Consider the following 19,768-nt stretch of genomic DNA (forward strand, 5'->3'; position numbering starts at 1 on the left):
TAATTTTATTAATTTTTTTCATCATGTCTTTTAAGGTAAAAGCCCCAATAGATGATCACGTACCAGTATATGATCACTCCATATTCACAAATATATATATCACAAACATGGAGTGATACAAATACATGGAGTGATCATCTATTGAGGCTTTAATAAAAAGTCAAATTTGATTATTTTCTGATATGAAGCAAGATATTTAATTTCTTATAGATGTCTTATAATTTACAAATTTTTATTTTTTTATTTTAAGAAGACAGTTTAAAATTGTTTTACAAATATTCATGTGTGCATATTTACTTTTACAAATAATTATATATTTTAAAAACATATTTAAATAAATATGCATTACTAATTCATTATTAAATTTATTACAATTGTAATTGTCATTTTTTAATGTTTTGATTTCTTCGTAATTTTAATAAATTCTTTGCATTTATATTCTCCACAGTAATTCCTACTTATTAATTTATATTTTCGTCCAAAACTATATTACAGTTTTCTTATTAAGTAAGTATTTCTCACTAACTGACGTAGTTGTGTCCAAAATTTATAATATTTATTGATAATTAGGTGTTCTGAGGCATAGGCAGTATGTTTAATCATGCAGGATAACACGATAAACGTTTTGTCTTTAATTATTTGTTCTTTTTCTTGGTTTCTTTTTTGGTATTGAAACAATTATTATTAATTATTATATGTAATTACTAAATTATTAACTACTGACAAAAGATAATAAATATACAACAAAACTAATATCTTAAAAATACAAACAATTTATAAAAGTATTTAATGGAAAGAGTATTAGTTATTAAATTATCATTATTGCGAAAATCATAACAATTGTTAAAAATTAATTACATTAAAAAAATAATAATTTCATGACTTTCTCTTTTGTTCCGTAATTTTTTTGGTCATATTTTTCTGACAATAAAAATCCGTAGTATTCTTGGAATGAATAAATTTACAATTTTCTCTCATGGTATATTTTATGTAAATTGTAGTAGAGATAACAATAAAAATCTGACTGAGTCAGAGACAATGGATGTGAAGTTGTGCGGGACGCAAACAATGTTTTAATTAAAACATTAGTTAAATAATTAGTTTTGACTGCAGTTGCAATAGCTTGTTAAATCAAAGATGTCCAGCATCTAATGCTTTATTAATATCATCCACAAGTAATCCCAGTGTCGGCCTCAATTCTGAAGATTGAAAAACACTGTCGAGAAATTCTGGATGAGTTATAAAATCGAAAATTTGGTCACATCTCTCTTGAGATTTATCTGTCAAGTGCGGCTTTATCAAATTTAATATCGCTGTTCGACAGCGCTCTAATGACCTCGTTAAATAAATTCTATCAAAACTAAATTCTAATTCATAAAATGAAACTACAGACATCGCCACAGCCCTCAAACTCGCTCGGATATCATTTATTTTAACTTCATCAGAAGAATTTAATTGCTGATTACGTTGTAATAATCCAATCTGCAAATAATTTTCACAAGATGTTAATAAAATATAAATCTTATTAATGTGTTTTTCTATATTCATACCTTGATAGACAATTTAACAATATTTTTTAAAACTTTCTCCGGTTGTTTTTTATTGAGGCTCGGATTACTTTTAGCTACTCTCTCCATAAGCTTGAAAAGATTGTCAAGAAGTGACGTTGTAGCATCGTCTATGAAAAGAGATCTTCCAGCATTTGAAGAAATAACTCGTCCCAGAATTTTTTTTTGTGCTCTTAAACCCAAGTCTCGTGCTCTACTGCCTGTACCACCCCCCGGGTAAGCTCCACTCCCAGTAGCTGTCGACTGCATCACTGTAATTGCAATACAAGTACGTTAAAAAAAAAAAAAATTAAGAACAAATATCAAGCAAACTTTGAATAGCTTTTAAAAATAAAATAATATAATAGTCTTTTGTAAAATGTTTGAAAAATTTATTCAATTATTTCTACACTCTTGACATGTAGAAAATGAAGTACTTGAAAATTTAGGAATACAATTTTTTTTTAATATTATAAGAATAGTGATTTGTTCTTTTTAATTATTTATGTACAATTCAAAATATATTTACTCATATACTAGAGATAAAAAACTATTTTTAACGTAACTCAACAAGCTGAGCTACATAATGGCAAAATTTCTTAAAAGCCGCGTCATAATAAGAAATACAGTAGACAAATAAATTTTATAAAACCGACTGATAATGTTTATTTTGTATTATCAAGGTAAAAAAATAACATTCTAAATAATAGTTATAATATTTTTATAAATGTATTTTTTATAATACTAAAATCAGTAGATACCTGACTATTTTTTTGGTTTTATTTGAAAAATAAATTGATGCTAAGAAAATAATTTTGAAAAATTGTATTTATAGCTTATTTTTAATTTGTACAGGTGGAATTTTTTTCAGAAATATTTTTAAAATCTTAATTTATATTTTAAATAAAACTAAAAATGGTGAGGTTACTGGTGATTTTAGTATCATCTTTTTGCTAATTACTGTTTAAAAATTTCGTCAAGCTGTCTAGAAAAATTATGTTGGTTTTGAGCTTTACTCTTAATTCCAAAAATTAATCATGTATAAACTTTTCTTCTCAGTTAATGTTGATAATTTTTTTAATATAAACCATCAAATTATTTGCAATTTTATATGTATAATGAAGGCGATTGTGCTAAAAATTTAACATTTGAGAAAGTTGAACGGTTTCTGCTTAAATGTTTTTAATATCATATGTTAATTATCTCATAATACCAATATACATTAATGTTAAATAATCATGATAATAAATCAAAGACTTTACAAAAATTTTAGAACAGAGCAATGGGCGCAATTTTAGAAATGAAATATACAAACATTATTGATTACTGGATTATTAGATACTGTGGGTGAATTGATCATCGATTAATAAAAATGAACCTCTTCCGGATTATTGTTTAAACGATGACAGCGATTCGTATAATAATGAATACAACCGAACAAATAAAGGTTTGCTAAAAATTGGACATTCTCGGATGCATATTGCAGAAAAATATAAATGGTTATTAAATAAATCAATTAAATAAAAAAAATAGAAAAAAAAATATCGGCCCACTCTGGAGTTGGCGGGAATAATTGTAACAATTAAAGTTTTTTTTGAGAAAAAAAAAATAAAAAATGGAGAACTTTGAAAAAATAACGATTTTATTAAAAAAAAAGCGATAATTTCATAGAGTTGATCATGTTAAATTTTTTTTGTCTATTTTCGAAAAATTCATTCAAAGACAAAAATTAAAAAAAAAACAAGATACCAAAAAGTCAATTTTTGAAAAAGTTATGGCTATTTGAAAATAAAAAAGCTATTTTTTTGAAAAATTCATAACTTTTTTTGGGTTGAACAAACAAAATTTGCAAAAATTCTCAAAAATGTTTTTCAAAGGGTAGGAAAGAATGGAAAACTTTTGGCCAGATCAAAAGGGGTCGGGTTCAAAAGTGGTCGATTTGGCATGGAATACCCCATAGATACTACTTGGATAGCGTAATTCGTCTTATTATCTTAATAATATAAATAATATAAAATCACTTACCGTCAAACATCAGATACTTAATGCCGGTTGTATGTACAGTGATTCAATAATGAGAATTGTGAGTGTGTGATTGAGTCTCTAGTGACCAGTATTTACAACAGTAAATAAAATGTCATCTTAAAGTATTCAGCTAACTAAATGAAAAAAAAAAAAAAAAAAAAAAAAAAAAACAACAAATTAAAACATAATTAAAATCATAAATTATAAACTAAACATAAAATAACATAAATATAATGATGAATAAGAAACAAATTAAGTCTAAAAAATGATTTTGATGGATGAACAATCTGTTTTTGAATGAAAAAGTTTGTTTGTCGAAGAACCATTACTCAAGATTTCCGAAAATCAAGTAATAAAGCTGGTTATTGAAAGTAGTTTAAAAATTTGTAATGCACCTTGATTGCAGTCAGTAACAGCCACCAGGTGATAGAGAAACCAACTTTGCAACTCCATCACGGTACCCCACGCCACCTAAAAGCAAAGTTTTTGTACATTAATTAGATTAAAAGTTCATGTCAAAGTCAAGTAATAAACGTCATGTACACATAGTTAATATAATATCTATTTTAATGTTCAGCTATAATAATTAAAACATATCTTCTTCTGTATTATTTAATATAATGATGTTATTTGACCTAAAGCTTAATAAACAGCTATTTGTATAATTTATGCGAGTATTCTAATAAAATAACTTTCAATTATGCAAGGCTAAAACAATTGTTTGAGTTTTATCTTCTTAAAATACACATATATGAATAAATATTCTGAAACTTGTTCTTCTAAATGGCAAAGGACATTGAAGATGTTGCAGTTGATAGGAAGAAGGCCGTTGAATACAAAAAATTATTTGGAAATTTTTTTTATGCAGCTTACTAAATATAAAAGAAGTAAAATCAAGTTAACTTTTTTTTTTTTATTTGATGTTATGGGATTTTAGATTATTTGTGTTCATGTCACGCACTTTTATTGAATACCTTCCGAATTTATAATAAAATAATTTTATATTAAATTAGATCTCTTAATTTTGATATTAACGTTTGGCTCATAATTACTTGACAGATTTTTGGAACGCCCGTGAAAATTTTTTAAGTATTGATTAAATCATTGTGGCTTATCAATTACTGTCGAAATAATCTGTTTTTTTTTTTTTTTTTTTTTTGCTTTAATAAAAAACGAAAGGGTCAACAGATTTTTAAGAAATAAATTTTATAAGTGTTAAGTAATTTTAAATAAGTTGATTGTTTTATACGTAATATACAATATAATGGCGAATAACGAATATGCATAGAAAGACTGATCATTCTAACAATATATAATGACTGCAATCCGCATGTGAGAACCAAAGATAATGTGTAATTTGGAAAAATGGAAATGAATATTTATGTATAAACAAAACGGGACTTATCATTCGACCGTTAATGTATATTCTATATGTTACATAATAGTAATCATTAGGGACTAGTCGAATGGTAAAGAATCGTATTCAATTCTTGATAGTATCTTTTTTCATTTCGTTAACCCGTAGTGGTCATTATCGGTCTAGATGACCCCAGGCAATTTTTGAGTTGCTCTTGCTTCGAAGATATCATTCAAAATGGTATCTGTGGTACCATCTATTATTGTTTGAAGATTTTTTGAGATTCATGGAAATTTACGATTTCAATTCAACATATCAATATACTTTTTGAAAAGCTCGACATGACACCACTTTTTTTTCAAAGTATGTGATATCCGGAGTAGAAGCCCGGAGGTCATTTTCATTTATCTTAAAAAATGAAGTTTTTAGTAAAAAAAAAAAGTCAAATTTTTCGAAATTTTTAAACAATTAAAAAACGATTGAGTTATTCAACGGAAGTGTTAAGAATTACTCTCATGTACGGCTCGAGTGAAAATATTGGAAAGAACGCTAGTAGCAACAATTTTTTCCATGCATGGGGTCAACTAGACCCAGTATGACCACTACGTTATTTTTAAGAAGTGTGACCACTACGGGTTCAACATACAACAGGTTACAATGGAGTCTCTTTAACTTGGACTATACGTATCTTAAATGCCTAAAATCAAAGTCAGAGGACACATGGCAGTAGATCTCTCCACTACTTTTTATGAAAAGTATTACCTATCGTGTTAGTATGTAGTGGGAAAATACTTTTAAGTAGGAAGTCAAAGTAAGAACGATAAAGTTAGAGACTTTCCTGTATCTTCTTATCATGCACATGATAATCATTCCCATGCTACAGGATTACAATTCACTTTTCTCATACATGAGAAAAAAAAATTGTGCGAAATTCATACTTATAAATATGAAATAAAATTAACTGTCTACTCTCTTTTATGGAATATGCTTGTATAACATTTTTGCCATCTTTTATTCCTTGTCATAATATTTATTTCAATGAAAGATATCTCTAATATCTCCAAGTCGTTTTTTTTTCTAATTTTTATTGTTTCTCTTAATAAGCCTTATTATGCCTATGAATTTTAAGAAATTAGTTAACTATATAGTTACATAAAATCTCTTAGCTTCATCAAAATAATAATATTATTAAAATATATAGTTGTGATTGTGAAAAAGTTTTATAATAAAAATAATTTTTGTAAGAATATAAACATAAAAAAAAAATGTACAAAAATAGAAATAGTCTAGTCGAGAAGTGAGTTTTCCGCGAAAAATCGATCCGATTTTCTTAAAAATATGGCTATTGGTGCATTGGATTCAGAATTTAATTCTGAGAAAGAGGAATTTTTTAATTTATCCACCTTTAAAAATTTCATTTGTTATAAACAAAAAACGAAGAGAAAAAAAGGTAGTCTCCATTTTGTAGTTATAACTTCAAAAATATTAAAGATATCTGAAATTTGAAAAAGGATCCTAAAAGAGGAGAAAATTTTAGTAAAATAAGTCTCGTCTCCCGGAGTTGTAGCTCCATTATTTATAATTTTAATTTAACGTTGAAAATTGGGCTCCGCGCGGCCGTTTCGGTACCTAGACGTTGCCGCTAAGCAAAGTATGCAACACAATTTGAATTTTCAATTTATTGAATCCATCTACGGAATTGAATGAACTTTTTACAATTGTTTAATCAGATTTGCGTAAAAAAGAATGAAAATACTTACTTGTGTTTGTCGTTTATGTTAATAATTCTATATTCTATTGTTTAAATTTTGAAAAATATGCATAGAACAGGATATAATTCCACGCACTTTAAAGTAATTGTAATTTTAAAACTAAAAACTAAAAATTTTGATTTTATGCAAATCTGATTAAACAATTGTAAAAAGTTCATTCAATTCCGTCGATGCCTTTCACGCTGCACTACTGGCAAAAATTTTGAGTTTTTGATTTGACAATCGTTTAGTAATAAATTGAAAATTCCAAAATTAAAAGAAAACAGAAAGAACAACATAAATTATTGGCGTTAGGTAAGAAAATAAGGACAATAAAATCCAGAAAATGTACCCTTAACCGTGGAATAATGAGAATAAATAAAAAAAACTGATAAACAAATGGAATTAAAAATATAAAAAAATTATTTTTGAGTAGTCCAATAATTACTCTATTAAATTGTCTGGAATCATAAAAACCGTAACTTCAATAGTTCAAAAGATATAATTATTTAAAAATTCAAGTAATGCATTTTTTTATAAACAAATGTTTATAAAAATTGAACCATAATAGATATCGAGCGTATGAAAAATTTATTATATTAATCAATAATTTGTCTGAAAGATCGTCTTGAATGTCAAAGACCGTATCATTAATAGTTTAGAAGTTATAACAATTTATAAGTTAATGAAATAGTTGACCGCTTCAACTTTGATGGGGTAAATTATTTTAAAATTTAATAAAAAATAGAGAAAAATTTTTTTTACAACTTTTATGCATATAGCTGAATTTGTAATTTTTTAAAGCAACGGAAAAAAAATAAAACGAAAATGTAAATTTGTTTATAACAAATTGTTTATAAAATAAACAATGAAAATTTAAATAAAAAAAAATTTTTTTTTCATAATTATATTGAGATTTGTAAATGATGATTTAAAAAAAAAAATGATTTCTTAATAAATAATTTAAATGGTTCATAAATGAAAAAAACAATTATAAACAATTGAAAAATTTTTTTAAGAAAAAAATTTTTTTTTTTAAATCATTATTTTACTAAGACAACAAAATGACAAAAAAAAATTTTTCAAAAATATTAAATTTGTCTATTTGTTTATAAAAAGTTTTTAAACAATTAATGTTAAAAATTTTTTAGCCAAGCTATTAAACGCTACATATTAATACAAAAACAACCAAAATTAAAAATTTAGGAAAAAAAAATTTTTTTATAACAATAGCTGGATATTTCTATTTTCGATAACTTTGAAAAATCATTATAAACAAATGAAAAAACTTTTATAAACTTTTACTACGCGGTATTGTTCATTATTTATATAACAAGAGCTCCCAAAAGAAAAAAAATTTATAGACACATTTTTTAAACTTTTATAAGAGATTTTATGAAAACTCAAGTCTCCGAAAAATTAGTTAATTAACAATTAAATAACTTAAACAAAAATTAAGCTAAAAATTTTTTTTTGGCGGGGCTATATTCCTTCAAGTGTCTAGATGATACTATAATTTATTCAGATTTTTAAATTAATATTGAATGTTATAAAAAAATTATTTTGTGTTGCATACTTTGCTTAGCGGCAACGTCTAGGCACCGAAACGGCCGCGCGGAGCCCAATTTTCAACGTTAAATTAAAATTATAAATAATGGAGCTACAATTCCGGGAGTCAAAACTTATTTTACTAAAATTTTCTCCTCTTTTAGGATCCTTTTTCAAATTTCAGATATCTTTAATATTTTTGAAGTTATAACTACAAAATGGAGACTACCTTTTTTTCTCTTCGTTTTTTGTTTATAACAAATGAAATTTTTAATGGCGGATAAATTAAAAAATTCCTCTTTCTCAGAATTAAATTCTGAATCCGATGCACCAATAGCCATATTTTTAAGAAAATCGGATCGATTTTTCGCGGAAAACTCACTTCTCGACTAGACTAAAATGAAATCTATTTAAAATAATTTTTAGAGAAACAAAGTAATCCAATAAAAATGAAAAGGATTATTATTGTTATTGTCGTTGGTTATTCATTATTATTCATGTGCACATTCGTTTTTGTTTGTGTTTGTCTAAAAAATTTTAAAATCAATAGTCCACAAAAGGTATATGCCTCTACTCGTGGTTTCGGCAGTCGATCGATCCATGAATGGTACCTGAGCGAAATATAGTAGAATTTCAAGGCGAATAACATGACAGCCGATCCCATTATACCAATAATGGAGTTTAGTATAAATATAGTCTTGAATAATAATCAACTACTATTTCTTCATACGTTATGAAAATACGTACATTCAAAGTATATATTCATTAAGCAATAACAATAATCTTAATAACGTAAAAATTTTTAATTATTACGAATTTTTCTTTAAATTTCTAATAAAAATATTTAAATATACTGTTTAAAAAAAATATCAATTTCTATCATTATGCATGAATGAAATTAAAGGATTAAATTTGTTCTTTTACTCATTACTTTTTAAAGATAAATTTCAAATTAGCAAAAGCTTTTAAAAAAAAGTACAAATTTAGCTAAGAACATTTTTAATCCTCAACTCTATAATCTCGATACTTGAGAAGTTTAATATAAAGCTTAAACACATGAATCGCTCCAATCGAGAGAATAAATAAAATATCATACATATGTTTTGCAATTGGTATATATATATATATATATATATATATATATATATATATATATATATATATATATATATATATATATGGCTCAACGGCCGTTTGATTCAACTACCACAACATCCCCTATTCCAGATGCAGCTGTTGCTCGACAGCTGGTTATGGGCACGAGCCAACTTCTTTCTCGATGATCTATAGTTACTGAAAAAATCTCCGACACCTGTCCCTTAACTCTGTTATCTAGTTCCCGCCACAATTCATCCATGGATGACATTTACTATAAATTGTAAGCGTTTTGTGTTTATAAAATAAAAAAACTATTATGTAAGTTAACTTTCATTCTTCAGCTAAATAAACTTTTTTATTCAAACAAAACTTTATAACTGAGATTGAGATTTTTATTCCAATTTTAGTTTTATAGAGAAAAAATTAGTTTTTTTAACGTTTTTATGAAACTCTGTTAATTTAAAATAACTTTTATTATAATTATAAAACAATAACAATATTAATTTATTGCCTTTAATTTACATATCAAACGCTGTCGTGTTGTTGTAAATTGTTCGTATCCGCAAGAATTTGCAGTAATTCTCTTTATTCACGAGATATGTAAGTGAAATTACATCAATACCATGTTTATGACTATGACTAGTTATAGAGCTGTATACGACCATGACCCATTGATTTTGAAAGACGTGTAAGAACTTAAACTCATGAGGAAAAATCCATTTATTACTTTATCCAATTATTTACTATTTATAAATTGATTTCCTTTTAAACTTTGTAGTAAGGTAAAAGCCCCAATATATGATCATGTACCAGTATATGATCACTCCATGTATTTGTATATCTATATTCACAAATATAGGTATACAAATACATGGAGTGATCATATACTGGTACATGATCATATATTGGGGCTTTTACCTTAAAAGTAATTTATTTTTTTCATTTAATAACTCAACAGCTCAAAGGCCAATTATAAGCTTACAAAAAGTTACAGAGTGTAAATCAAAATAGCACATGTAGCTAAAAATATAATATAATTAACAAAATATTAAATCTTAATGTATAACTGATCGTTGATATCATAATAAACTAACATTATAAATTAAAATTGATATAAATTGATTGAATGTTTACTTTTTTATTGTTCATATCGTAAATTCGCGCGGGAAAACTACTTCGTTTCTTAAATGATGACTAATAACTTTTAGAGTTAACAAATCATACTATTCAATTTTATTCATAAAAGAGGACATTTATATGTTAAAAGAGATCGAAAAATCGAGCGATTATTTCAAAACTATGCAATTAAACTTATCGCGGTTTACCTTAATACTTATCGTTTTCCGTTAACCACTTGTTATTATTATAACAATAATTATATCATTATGTGTAAAATGAGAGTTTTAATTAGTCAACTGTCAATCAAAAAAATAATTATTTAATTTATAAATTAAAATTAATTTTATGTTTTTATAAATTGTACCCAATTGTCTACAAACCTCGATAGAATAGTGTGAGTCGAGAACGACTCACGACTTCCAATGGCAATTATTTGTTATAGAAAATGATTGAATAAACTAAAAAAAAAAAAAAAAAGTTTATTCACAGCACTTGAAGAATATTCCAATAGTGATACAATTAAATAATAGTTAGATAATTAATAAAAGTCTATGAACACTATTTTTTAATCTAGTAGTACAGTCAACCCGCGAACGGACGAATAACATCTACTTGACTGTTATGATTCGTCGTTGCGACCAACCCACTCCACACAAGTTACCATGGAACCTCTCACTTACTTCGGAGTGGGGAGGAAATGAAACCTTCTATATATAGGTTTGAATGTGTATACGTTTGTTAGTGTATTTCATGATATAAAATTATACGTATAGGTATGTGTGCGATGTATCACCTTAATATACGTAACAGTTACGGTCACTAAAGTCTGACAGTTGAGTCAACAACTCGAGAATTTTTTTTTTTGTATTAGTTGTTATTAATCAATGAAATCATTCATCTTCATATTGTATTGTATTTTTACTATTTCAATTATATCTGTTTGATAAATAGTAACTGTTACAAAAATTGAGAAAAAATTTGCTAAATACAAAAATGCAGTTGATTATACTATGTAATGAAAATTATAATTTAAATATTTGACAAATTTAGTTCTAACAAAACTTTTCATTAAAAATTTTACTGATCTACATCCAATAAACTACTTACCATTTTTTCTTTTATTTAGAAAATTGATTACTACTAAGAAAATTTTTTTAAAAAATTGCACGAATATCTTTTTTTTTTTTTTTAATTTCGAAATAGGAAACTATTTTTTCTTATTTTTTTCATTATAATTTAATTGTTAGAAATATTAAAAAAAAATTTCCGATATCTGTTAATTTCAATATCATAAAAATTTTAGTGTTTTTAATTGCACGCCTCATAGCGCGAAGCGCGTGAGGTTGTGCTTTATACTCGACTCGTCAAGGTCAAGCAATTTTGTGATCTTTAAATGTCTCTATCACAACCATATTACACTTATACAATAATATAAGTAGATGTACACGGAGAAATCATTTAAATCAAACCATCTTTTACTTTCTAAAATCATTTCATGTAGCTATTTTGAAAAAAAAAACGTTTTGAAAAAAATTTTACGTGGACGTCCGGATGTCACCCCATTTTGGATGTACCAATGATTACTCCCGAACAAATTGATATTTCAAGACCGGACCTTTTTTATTAGTTTACGAATGCGATGAACTGGGTCCGTATTTCATATCAGTAGCCTAGTTTACGTATTTTTTTTTTTTAATTGAATTTTTATTAAAATTTATTACGATATAACCGTACAAAGACAAACGAATTTTTCTTATTTGTCACGTGAAAACTATGGCGCCACTTGATAAAGCTAGATTTTTTTAGACTGCGTACGCATATAACAAGAAAAAAGGGCGCTGATATTTAAAAAAAAAAAAAAGTATTCTGTAAGAAATTACTTAATTCTAGTTCCGAATATTCGACGATTTAGGAATATCAGGTTGAACTTAAAGTTTATTTTAATGATGAAAAAAAGTCATTCCGTTTCAAAATAGGTTTATAATTTAGGCTGACTGAAAAGGATGTTCGTTAATTAAAATTTGGTGTAGTTGATTGCATTCGCGGCTGTGATATTAATGAGATGTACTCCATAGTTAGCGTAGTTTTGTTTCATGAATTTGAAAAATTGAATGGCGCCTTTTGTAATAAATTTAATATTTTTTAAAAAAATATTTTATGAGCATTTAATTTATAGACAATTAATTAATAAAGTTGAAAAATCAAATAGAAGAAGTTACTCTTGGTGGGACTCGATTCCGGAACCTTTGAAATCCTAAGTCTGGAACGTCGACCACAAGGCTGAACTAAAATTTTAAAGAACGCCCATTATTTTTCACTTTTAAAAACTCCAAGATATCTGACTTAGAAAATCAGGTCCTCCAGTTCAAAAATAGAATATTCAACTTAAAAAAATAAAAAAAATGAGCTTGATTTCAATCTCATCAGACTCAACCACCTCAAACAAATAGTTTCGTCAGCATCAATTCAGATTTATGTTTTATTTTACAAAAGGTCGTTCAGTCTCAAAAAAGTTCAAAAAGTTGATGCTGGTTTGAAACTGGGGAGCCTAAATAATACTCTGGTTCCATTCAGTTTGAACCTTGATGTTTAGATCAGGCTAAACAGTTTGATTTTAATTTCAATTCAGCTTAGACAGTTTCATTTTAAATTTAATTCAGCTTGAACAGTTTGACTTCAAAAGTTTAAAATCAGCCTCAACAGCTTAAATTCAAACTTCAAATTTGTGCCTCGGGTGGTTACTTTAACGAATTCAAAATTAAATTCTTTTTTACGCAAAATTTAAGTAAATAATAAAAATAGAATCCTTATTATTTTTACAGTTTTTAGTATTTTTGGAATTTTATATTTGATAGTCCACTTTTGCTTATATTCAAAGACGATGATTTACATTAATAAATTTATACAACCATGTTATCTTCTGATAATTTGTGGATATTTGTACGTTGTTTTGTTAGATTGAAATTTTGCATTGTATAACTTATCTTTATAATTCACAGAGCCGCCTCACCGTATTTGCTTTATAAAACGTACTATTGCTTTTATCATAGCTGATGTCAATTATTTATTTTAAAAATTTTTAAATACGATTTTTTTATTTTTTAATACTTATACAATTTGTTATTTTGAATTTCCAGCGAAGAATTGAAAATTTTCAAAAATAAATAAGGAAATTAATCATTTTAGATTGATTTTAGGAAACTTTATTTTATTTGGTTGAAAATCAAAATATCATCAATATCCTCTGCGATTTTGAAGTTGATGACGGCCAACAATAAACTGTGCCCTAAATGATTGAATAGAATTAGTTTAAATATTTCTTATAAAAAAAACTTTTAATTCTTGATAATGATTACTATATTTAATCCCCTAAGAACCGAATTATTGTAGCTTTTAAAATTTTAAGTAATATATAAAAAACGATAGATGAATATTTTAAAGCATATTTAGACATATATTTATTTCGACGGTACACAAATCAAGAAACTTTTTAAAATAAATTTTGGAACTATTATTCACATTCATTACAACATCATGTATAACGACTATTGTCCGTATATTCAATCACAGTGATTACTTTTCAACAATAAAAATAATCAACATAATACATTACTTGAGAAAAAATTTACAAAAATACTTTAACCATTTACAAATTTAAATCCATTGAGTTGAACATATTAAAACTGCAATTGTTGAATATATTAGTGGTAATTAACATATGTATAAATTACATTTTAAACATAATTAAATTTACAATAAAAATTTTATGTATAATTTTTGAATTAGTTATTACTGTGATTATAATTGTTATTTATAATACATTGTAGATATTTAAAAAAGTTACAAATGCAGTTACTCTGAATAAATACATCTATCGATGGTGGTATATTCATAACAAATTATTATCAGGTTGTATTACAATCTTTCAGTACAATTTAACGGATTTTATATATTAATGTGCGCTTGATATGAATAATTTTAGATAAAATTAATTTACTTAATAAAAGAAGACTAATCAATTAGTTTTCCATTTTTTGTGAATTTCTTTTAAATGTTTATAAACGCGATTAGAAACATTGAGGGCAGCATTCATTGGCAGCAACCCAGGTTCTCCCATGAGACTCAAGCCACATAGACCTGTAATCAAAAAAGTTATGTAGTAATGAAAAAATTAATGAAAAAAAAATCTTTTTATCACTTGTAAATTATTTTTTTCTTAATTTTAAGCGATTAAATGAAATATTTACTATTTGGGTCACTCCATGTCCAAATCAACCAATCGTTGAAATCATCAACTCCTTTCAATTTGGAAAAAATTTGGTCAACATTTTTTTTCATTATAAAACGAACATTTTCCAAAGAAAAATGAAAAAAATTTTTTTCGTAACTTATTTAAAATTTTGTTATTTTCTTAATTTTTCAACTTTATTATTTAAATTCCTCGGAAAATATTATAATTCAGCAATAAACTTTTGTTTGTTTTCAAGGGGATACTTGGAGCTGTAGAAAACAAAATTTGAACAAAAAAAATCTATGGAATTTTGAGTTTTTAAAATCGTCAAAATCGACTTTCGACACCAAATTTTGGGTTCAAATTTTTAAATATAATATATTTATATCATCTTAAAAGGATCTGACATTTTCAGAATGTCTTTTTTTATTTAAAAAATATGAATTTTCAGTAAGACCTATCTTTTCTATACAAAACCGACTAATATATCATTTAGCTGCCTGTAATGATGTGACTGCTCCGTTCAATATAAATGATATTCTATTGTTTATGTCTTAACTGATTATTATTAATGATTGTAAAGAATAATATAATGAAAAACTTCAAGCTTGATCTAAGTTGTTAACGTTATCTAAAATTAATAAGATCATTAGGACTAAGAATATTGCAATAAAAAGTTTGAATCTTCTTTCCAATCATTTCATTGTATGACATACTTAAAAACATTAAGAAAATTTGTAAATAAAAAATAATAATCCAATTCAAAATTATTTACTGAAATTTTTAAGTATTTGTTTTTATTTTTGTTTTCGACAAAAAAAAGTAATATTTGTATCAAGCAGAAAATTATTAATAAAAATATTCTATGACAAATATACGTAGCCATTTGAAAATTTTTCCAATAGACATATGTGATGTTTTACTAAATACTTAACATAGTACTTAAATAAAAATTAAAGAAGTAAATATTTTTTCAAAACAAACCTAAATAAGTATGCAGTGGATCAGCGCGTGTATCGTAAAATTTAGCAAAACCTCCAATGGAAGCATCTTGCGTACTCAAAATGAATTTTCGATTTTCATCGGGATCAATAAAATGGCCAGCATCAAGCATATGCAATGTTGCGCCAACCCAAAAGCTATAACAGGTATCTGATGGTTTACCAGGTCGACCTTGGAATCCCACTATTCTGCCGCATCAGACACCAACGTGTTAGCGTATCAATTTGTTCTTCGGATAAAACATTATGAAGTTCATTCATGAGATAAAGACTGGCGACCGCGCAAAATGTTGATCCACCATGTGACTCCAAGTCTGGACCTTGTCCCATTGCTCCATCATACGACTGTAATTATTCTAATGAGAGAATCCCAAGTACATTAAACGCTTAGCCAATCAGGCAAAACATTCCAACATTAATAATCATCTGAATGTTTTTAATTTATTAACGAAATATGTAAATAATTGTAATCTATTAATTTTAGGTTTATAAATTACAAATGTTTACTTACGATACTTTTAACAATATAATCAATAGCAGTTGTTTTGTTCATTCCAGACCAGTCATTGAGTATCGCAGAAACACAGCAAGCACAATAAAGAAATCTCATGTCGCTTTCACTCTCAGTAATCATTGCCATGAAACAGCCATTTGGATTTTGGCAGGCACGCATTCCTTCTAAGATTGATTTTTTATTTACACGTTTTAAATCATCACCAAGTGCTAATAAAGTAGCAAGTGCTGTGTAAGTCATTGGTAAATAACCACATTGATAGTGAAGTGTGTCATCAGGTAGCATTGTTGATGCCTGGAAACCAGATCTGATACCAGCATCAGTTACTTGCAATCTGTAGATCCATTCTATAGCTGATAATTTTTCAGATTCGTTCAATACATCTAACGAATCAAGTATATCAAGTCCTGATACAGCAAAAAATGCAAACATTACTCTATTCGAATCATATTGAGCCATTTGACTTGGCATTACTTGTAAAATTCTTTTGAAATATTGTGCGTGTTTCTTTTTTTCTAATTGTGCGCTGAAATTTCGTGCCATTATTTTTTCTTTTTTTTTTTATAATCGTAATTTCAATAAAAATTATAGTCTATGAATGCATTCGATTTTTCAATGTACTGTCAATATAGGTTAGAAATTATATAAGATAAATTCAAAATACCACTCGTTTTAATTTAGAATTTACTAGCAGTAAAATTTTCTGTTCCCAAAAAATTGAAATGTATATTAAAAATTACTGTTACTTAGTGATCATATTTTCTATTTGTTGTGATATTTTTTTCCTTGATGTCAAAATTCTAAGTACGTTAAATGGAATGTCTTAAAAGTATAAAAATATTTTTTATGTCACCGACTACTTGAATTAAACATATTAATGATGTAAAAATGATTTGTTATTGTAATTATGTGATTTATTAATATAATTATATTCATTTAACTTTATTATTGATCAAAATAGGAGTCGGCTTATTGTTATTAATAGTCATCGCACACTATTGAATTAGATTCACTGTCACTGGATCAATCATTAGTGACTGGATGTATACTGTTGTAAACAATAACAATATTTCTATTAACAAATTTCTTTATTAAAAACGAGTATTTTTTAATCAGATTTTTTGTTATCTGATTTAATTTTTTTATTATGTCATTTGTTTATAAAAAACAATTTTTTGAGTTTATCATTTGTAGATAAGTAGTCAAATAAATTTATATACATACACAGTAAATCTCAATAAAGTTTCTTTGGTTGTCTCTTTTGCTCCTGTTTGTAATTTGTGACAAATGTTGAGACATCACTACGAAACTTTATTAGGATTGTATATGTACTGTTAGTAGAGAGGTCTCTAGTAGCTAAAGGCAAAAGTACGGTGTAGTTAAGCATTTTAAACACGCTTTTTTTTATTGATTGATTGTTTATCTTTTTTCAGGAACTATTAAAATATCTTTAAATACTTATTTTGTAAAATTTTATTTTTACAAAACAAGTATTTATAGACATAAAAATTTTGTACAAAATATATTTTAAATTCAATTTATTTTTAATTTATACTGTATACATAATGAAATATATATGTTCTTTAATATTTATAATCTACTAGAAATTTGAATAGCGCGCTACGCGCGTGCCTAAATTTCAACCAATAATGAATCGTGGCCCGTTTTTCGCGAATTTCGACCTTTGACTAACTTCAAGACTTTCATCCTATATACTAAAATTGATGGTAGAATGAAGTTAGCTTAGTATCGAAAACATGGACCCTGATTCCTTATTGGTTCAAGATTAGAGCGCGCGCGGATGCACGCAATTTGAATTTCTAGTTGTATTTTAATTTAGAGGATATTTTGTCGGTGGAGGATCTCAAAAATTTTACTTTTATCTAATACACAGTTATTGTTGCATTAGTGAATTTTAAGTACTGGATTCAGTTGGCTTAAAGATGAATAGTTAAAAATTAACTTGAACAAAAATGATATATGTTAATACATGCATAATCAGCATAGATATTATACAAGAAACCTTGTAATCTTATAAAAGTAAACAATATTAAAATAAAAAAAACAACCGACTCTAAACATCTTGGTATTGTTAACAATAAATTAAATTTTAAACAACGCTCTGGCGTTACTATCTGCTGGAAAATTTTCTAGAAAACAAATTGTTATGTATATAGAGTAGGTAAAACTGTATTTTATTTTAAGCCAAAAATATTGTATATAAGACAAGAGTCACTTTTCTGCACTAGTACCGTGCAGTATATTGAATATCGTGGCTTATTAAGGTTAAATTTCAGTAAAAATAAGTTCCAAAAAATTCAGAATTGTCGAACATGGAGGCTTGTACGACACGTAGTATAAATAGTATATCAGTAACATTGAGTGGATTTAATATCAGGTCAAAGACTGCGTATAATTGTTGTTTATTTGTATATAAAATTATACTAAATTTAAATAAAGCTCCCCAATACATGTATGAACGAATAATTAGAGCCGAAAATGATCAAGATTATAATACGAGAAATTTACTGTAGTAAAACATTCGTCATACAAGAACAAACTTCGCAGGAAGATGTTTGATTTATACAACAAGCTTCTTAAATTATTCATGAAAATTGAGAACAGATTTTTATACATATTGGAAAAAATATATATAATTTAATTTAAAAATTGGTTTACTATAAAACTGAAAATGAGTATGTAATTGTTTCTCAATTACAATATTTCTGACCAGACAAGCATCCCTTGTATCTCATGTATGCTAGGTTCGAGCTATTTCAAGCACCTACTTTTATGACTCTCCACTCGTTGAGGTCGTAAATGCAATTGCACATACACTTAAGTCCCGAGGTTATTTGCCTACGACTTAATCCTGCTCGCATCTAGTTTTATTTAGCTTAAACTATTTCATGTCTTTACTTTCTTTTTAGTTTTTAATATAATATTTTTCAACATTCTCGATTGGCGAGTAAACATTTTCCCTGAAAATATTCTTAAAACATTTTTTTTGCCTCAAACTCCTTAAGTAAAGTCATGTAGGTTTTTATACATTATCCCTTTGTCTAAGTTTACAAAAATATATTTTTTCATACTTTAAAAATATTAGATGGTTGTAAGGATCATTAAACTTTTAATGTTTTAAGAATATTTTATTTTTTTTAACTATCGTCTAATATTTTGAAAAATCTTAAAAAAATATATATTGTAGGTCAATGTTAGAGTAATACGTGAAAAAAAAGCTAAGGTGTACCATACGATTTTGGCATAAACAAAAATTTTTTTTAATATAATCGCATTTTTACCGATGACCAACTGACCCGATTATGGAGCGAATTTTTCTAGGAATACTAATTAGTGATATTTTAAAACCCATAAGCACTATTTTAATATCTTGAGTAGATTTGGAGAATAATGAGTTTAAAAAAAAAAAAACTTTTATTTTTTACTCAAAAACGCATGATATTTCAGAGTTGAAACTTGGCTGAGATGTTGTCTACAGTATAAGGTATTGTAGGAAAAAAAATTAGGAAAACGGTTGACCCTAAAGGCCATCCCTACAACTTCCCGCTAATTCCGT

The 19,768-nt window shown here is 26.3% G+C and overlaps 1 protein-coding gene and 1 pseudogene across 3 annotated transcripts; both read right to left on the minus strand.

Moving 5' to 3' along the window:
* Positions 1–518: 518 nt before the first annotated feature.
* LOC123273863 (tumor necrosis factor alpha-induced protein 8-like protein) lies at positions 519–11,092 on the minus strand. 3 transcript variants are annotated; one of them, XM_044741335.1, is made up of 5 exons: positions 10,826–11,083; positions 3,968–4,043; positions 3,573–3,706; positions 1,551–1,819; positions 519–1,482 (listed from the first exon to the last, which is right to left on the minus strand). In XM_044741335.1, the coding sequence occupies exons 3-5, from the start codon at positions 3,580–3,582 to the stop codon at positions 1,132–1,134; spliced, it is 630 nt and encodes a 209-aa protein (XP_044597270.1). In that variant the 5' UTR covers positions 3,583–3,706; positions 3,968–4,043; positions 10,826–11,083; the 3' UTR covers positions 519–1,131. The 3 variants fall into 3 exon arrangements, with proteins under 3 accessions (XP_044597270.1, XP_044597269.1, XP_044597271.1); XM_044741334.1 differs by lacking the exon at positions 3,573–3,706 and having other exon boundaries at positions 10,826–11,092; XM_044741336.1 differs by lacking the exon at positions 10,826–11,083 and having other exon boundaries at positions 3,573–3,702.
* Positions 11,093–13,878: 2,786 nt separating this feature from the next.
* On the minus strand, positions 13,879–17,323 carry LOC123273864 (annotated as a pseudogene).
* Between the last annotated feature and the right edge of the window lie 2,445 nt (positions 17,324–19,768).

This window comes from Cotesia glomerata, unplaced genomic scaffold, assembly GCF_020080835.1.
Source record: "Cotesia glomerata isolate CgM1 unplaced genomic scaffold, MPM_Cglom_v2.3 scaffold_15, whole genome shotgun sequence".
Classification (NCBI taxonomy): domain Eukaryota; kingdom Metazoa; phylum Arthropoda; class Insecta; order Hymenoptera; family Braconidae; genus Cotesia; species Cotesia glomerata.

Excerpts from the sequence above, each read along its gene's own strand:
- LOC123273863 (XM_044741334.1), bottom strand. The coding sequence starts at position 4,025 with ATGGAGTTGCAAAGTTGGTTTCTCTATCACCTGGTGGCTGTTACTGAC. Across the intron at positions 1,820-3,967 it reads TGTTACTGACTGCAATCAAG|TGATGCAGTCGACAGCTACT; the intron begins GTGCATTACAAA and ends TTGCAATTACAG. Across the intron at positions 1,483-1,550 it reads TTGTTAAATTGTCTATCAAG|ATTGGATTATTACAACGTAA; the intron begins GTATGAATATAG and ends AATTATTTGCAG.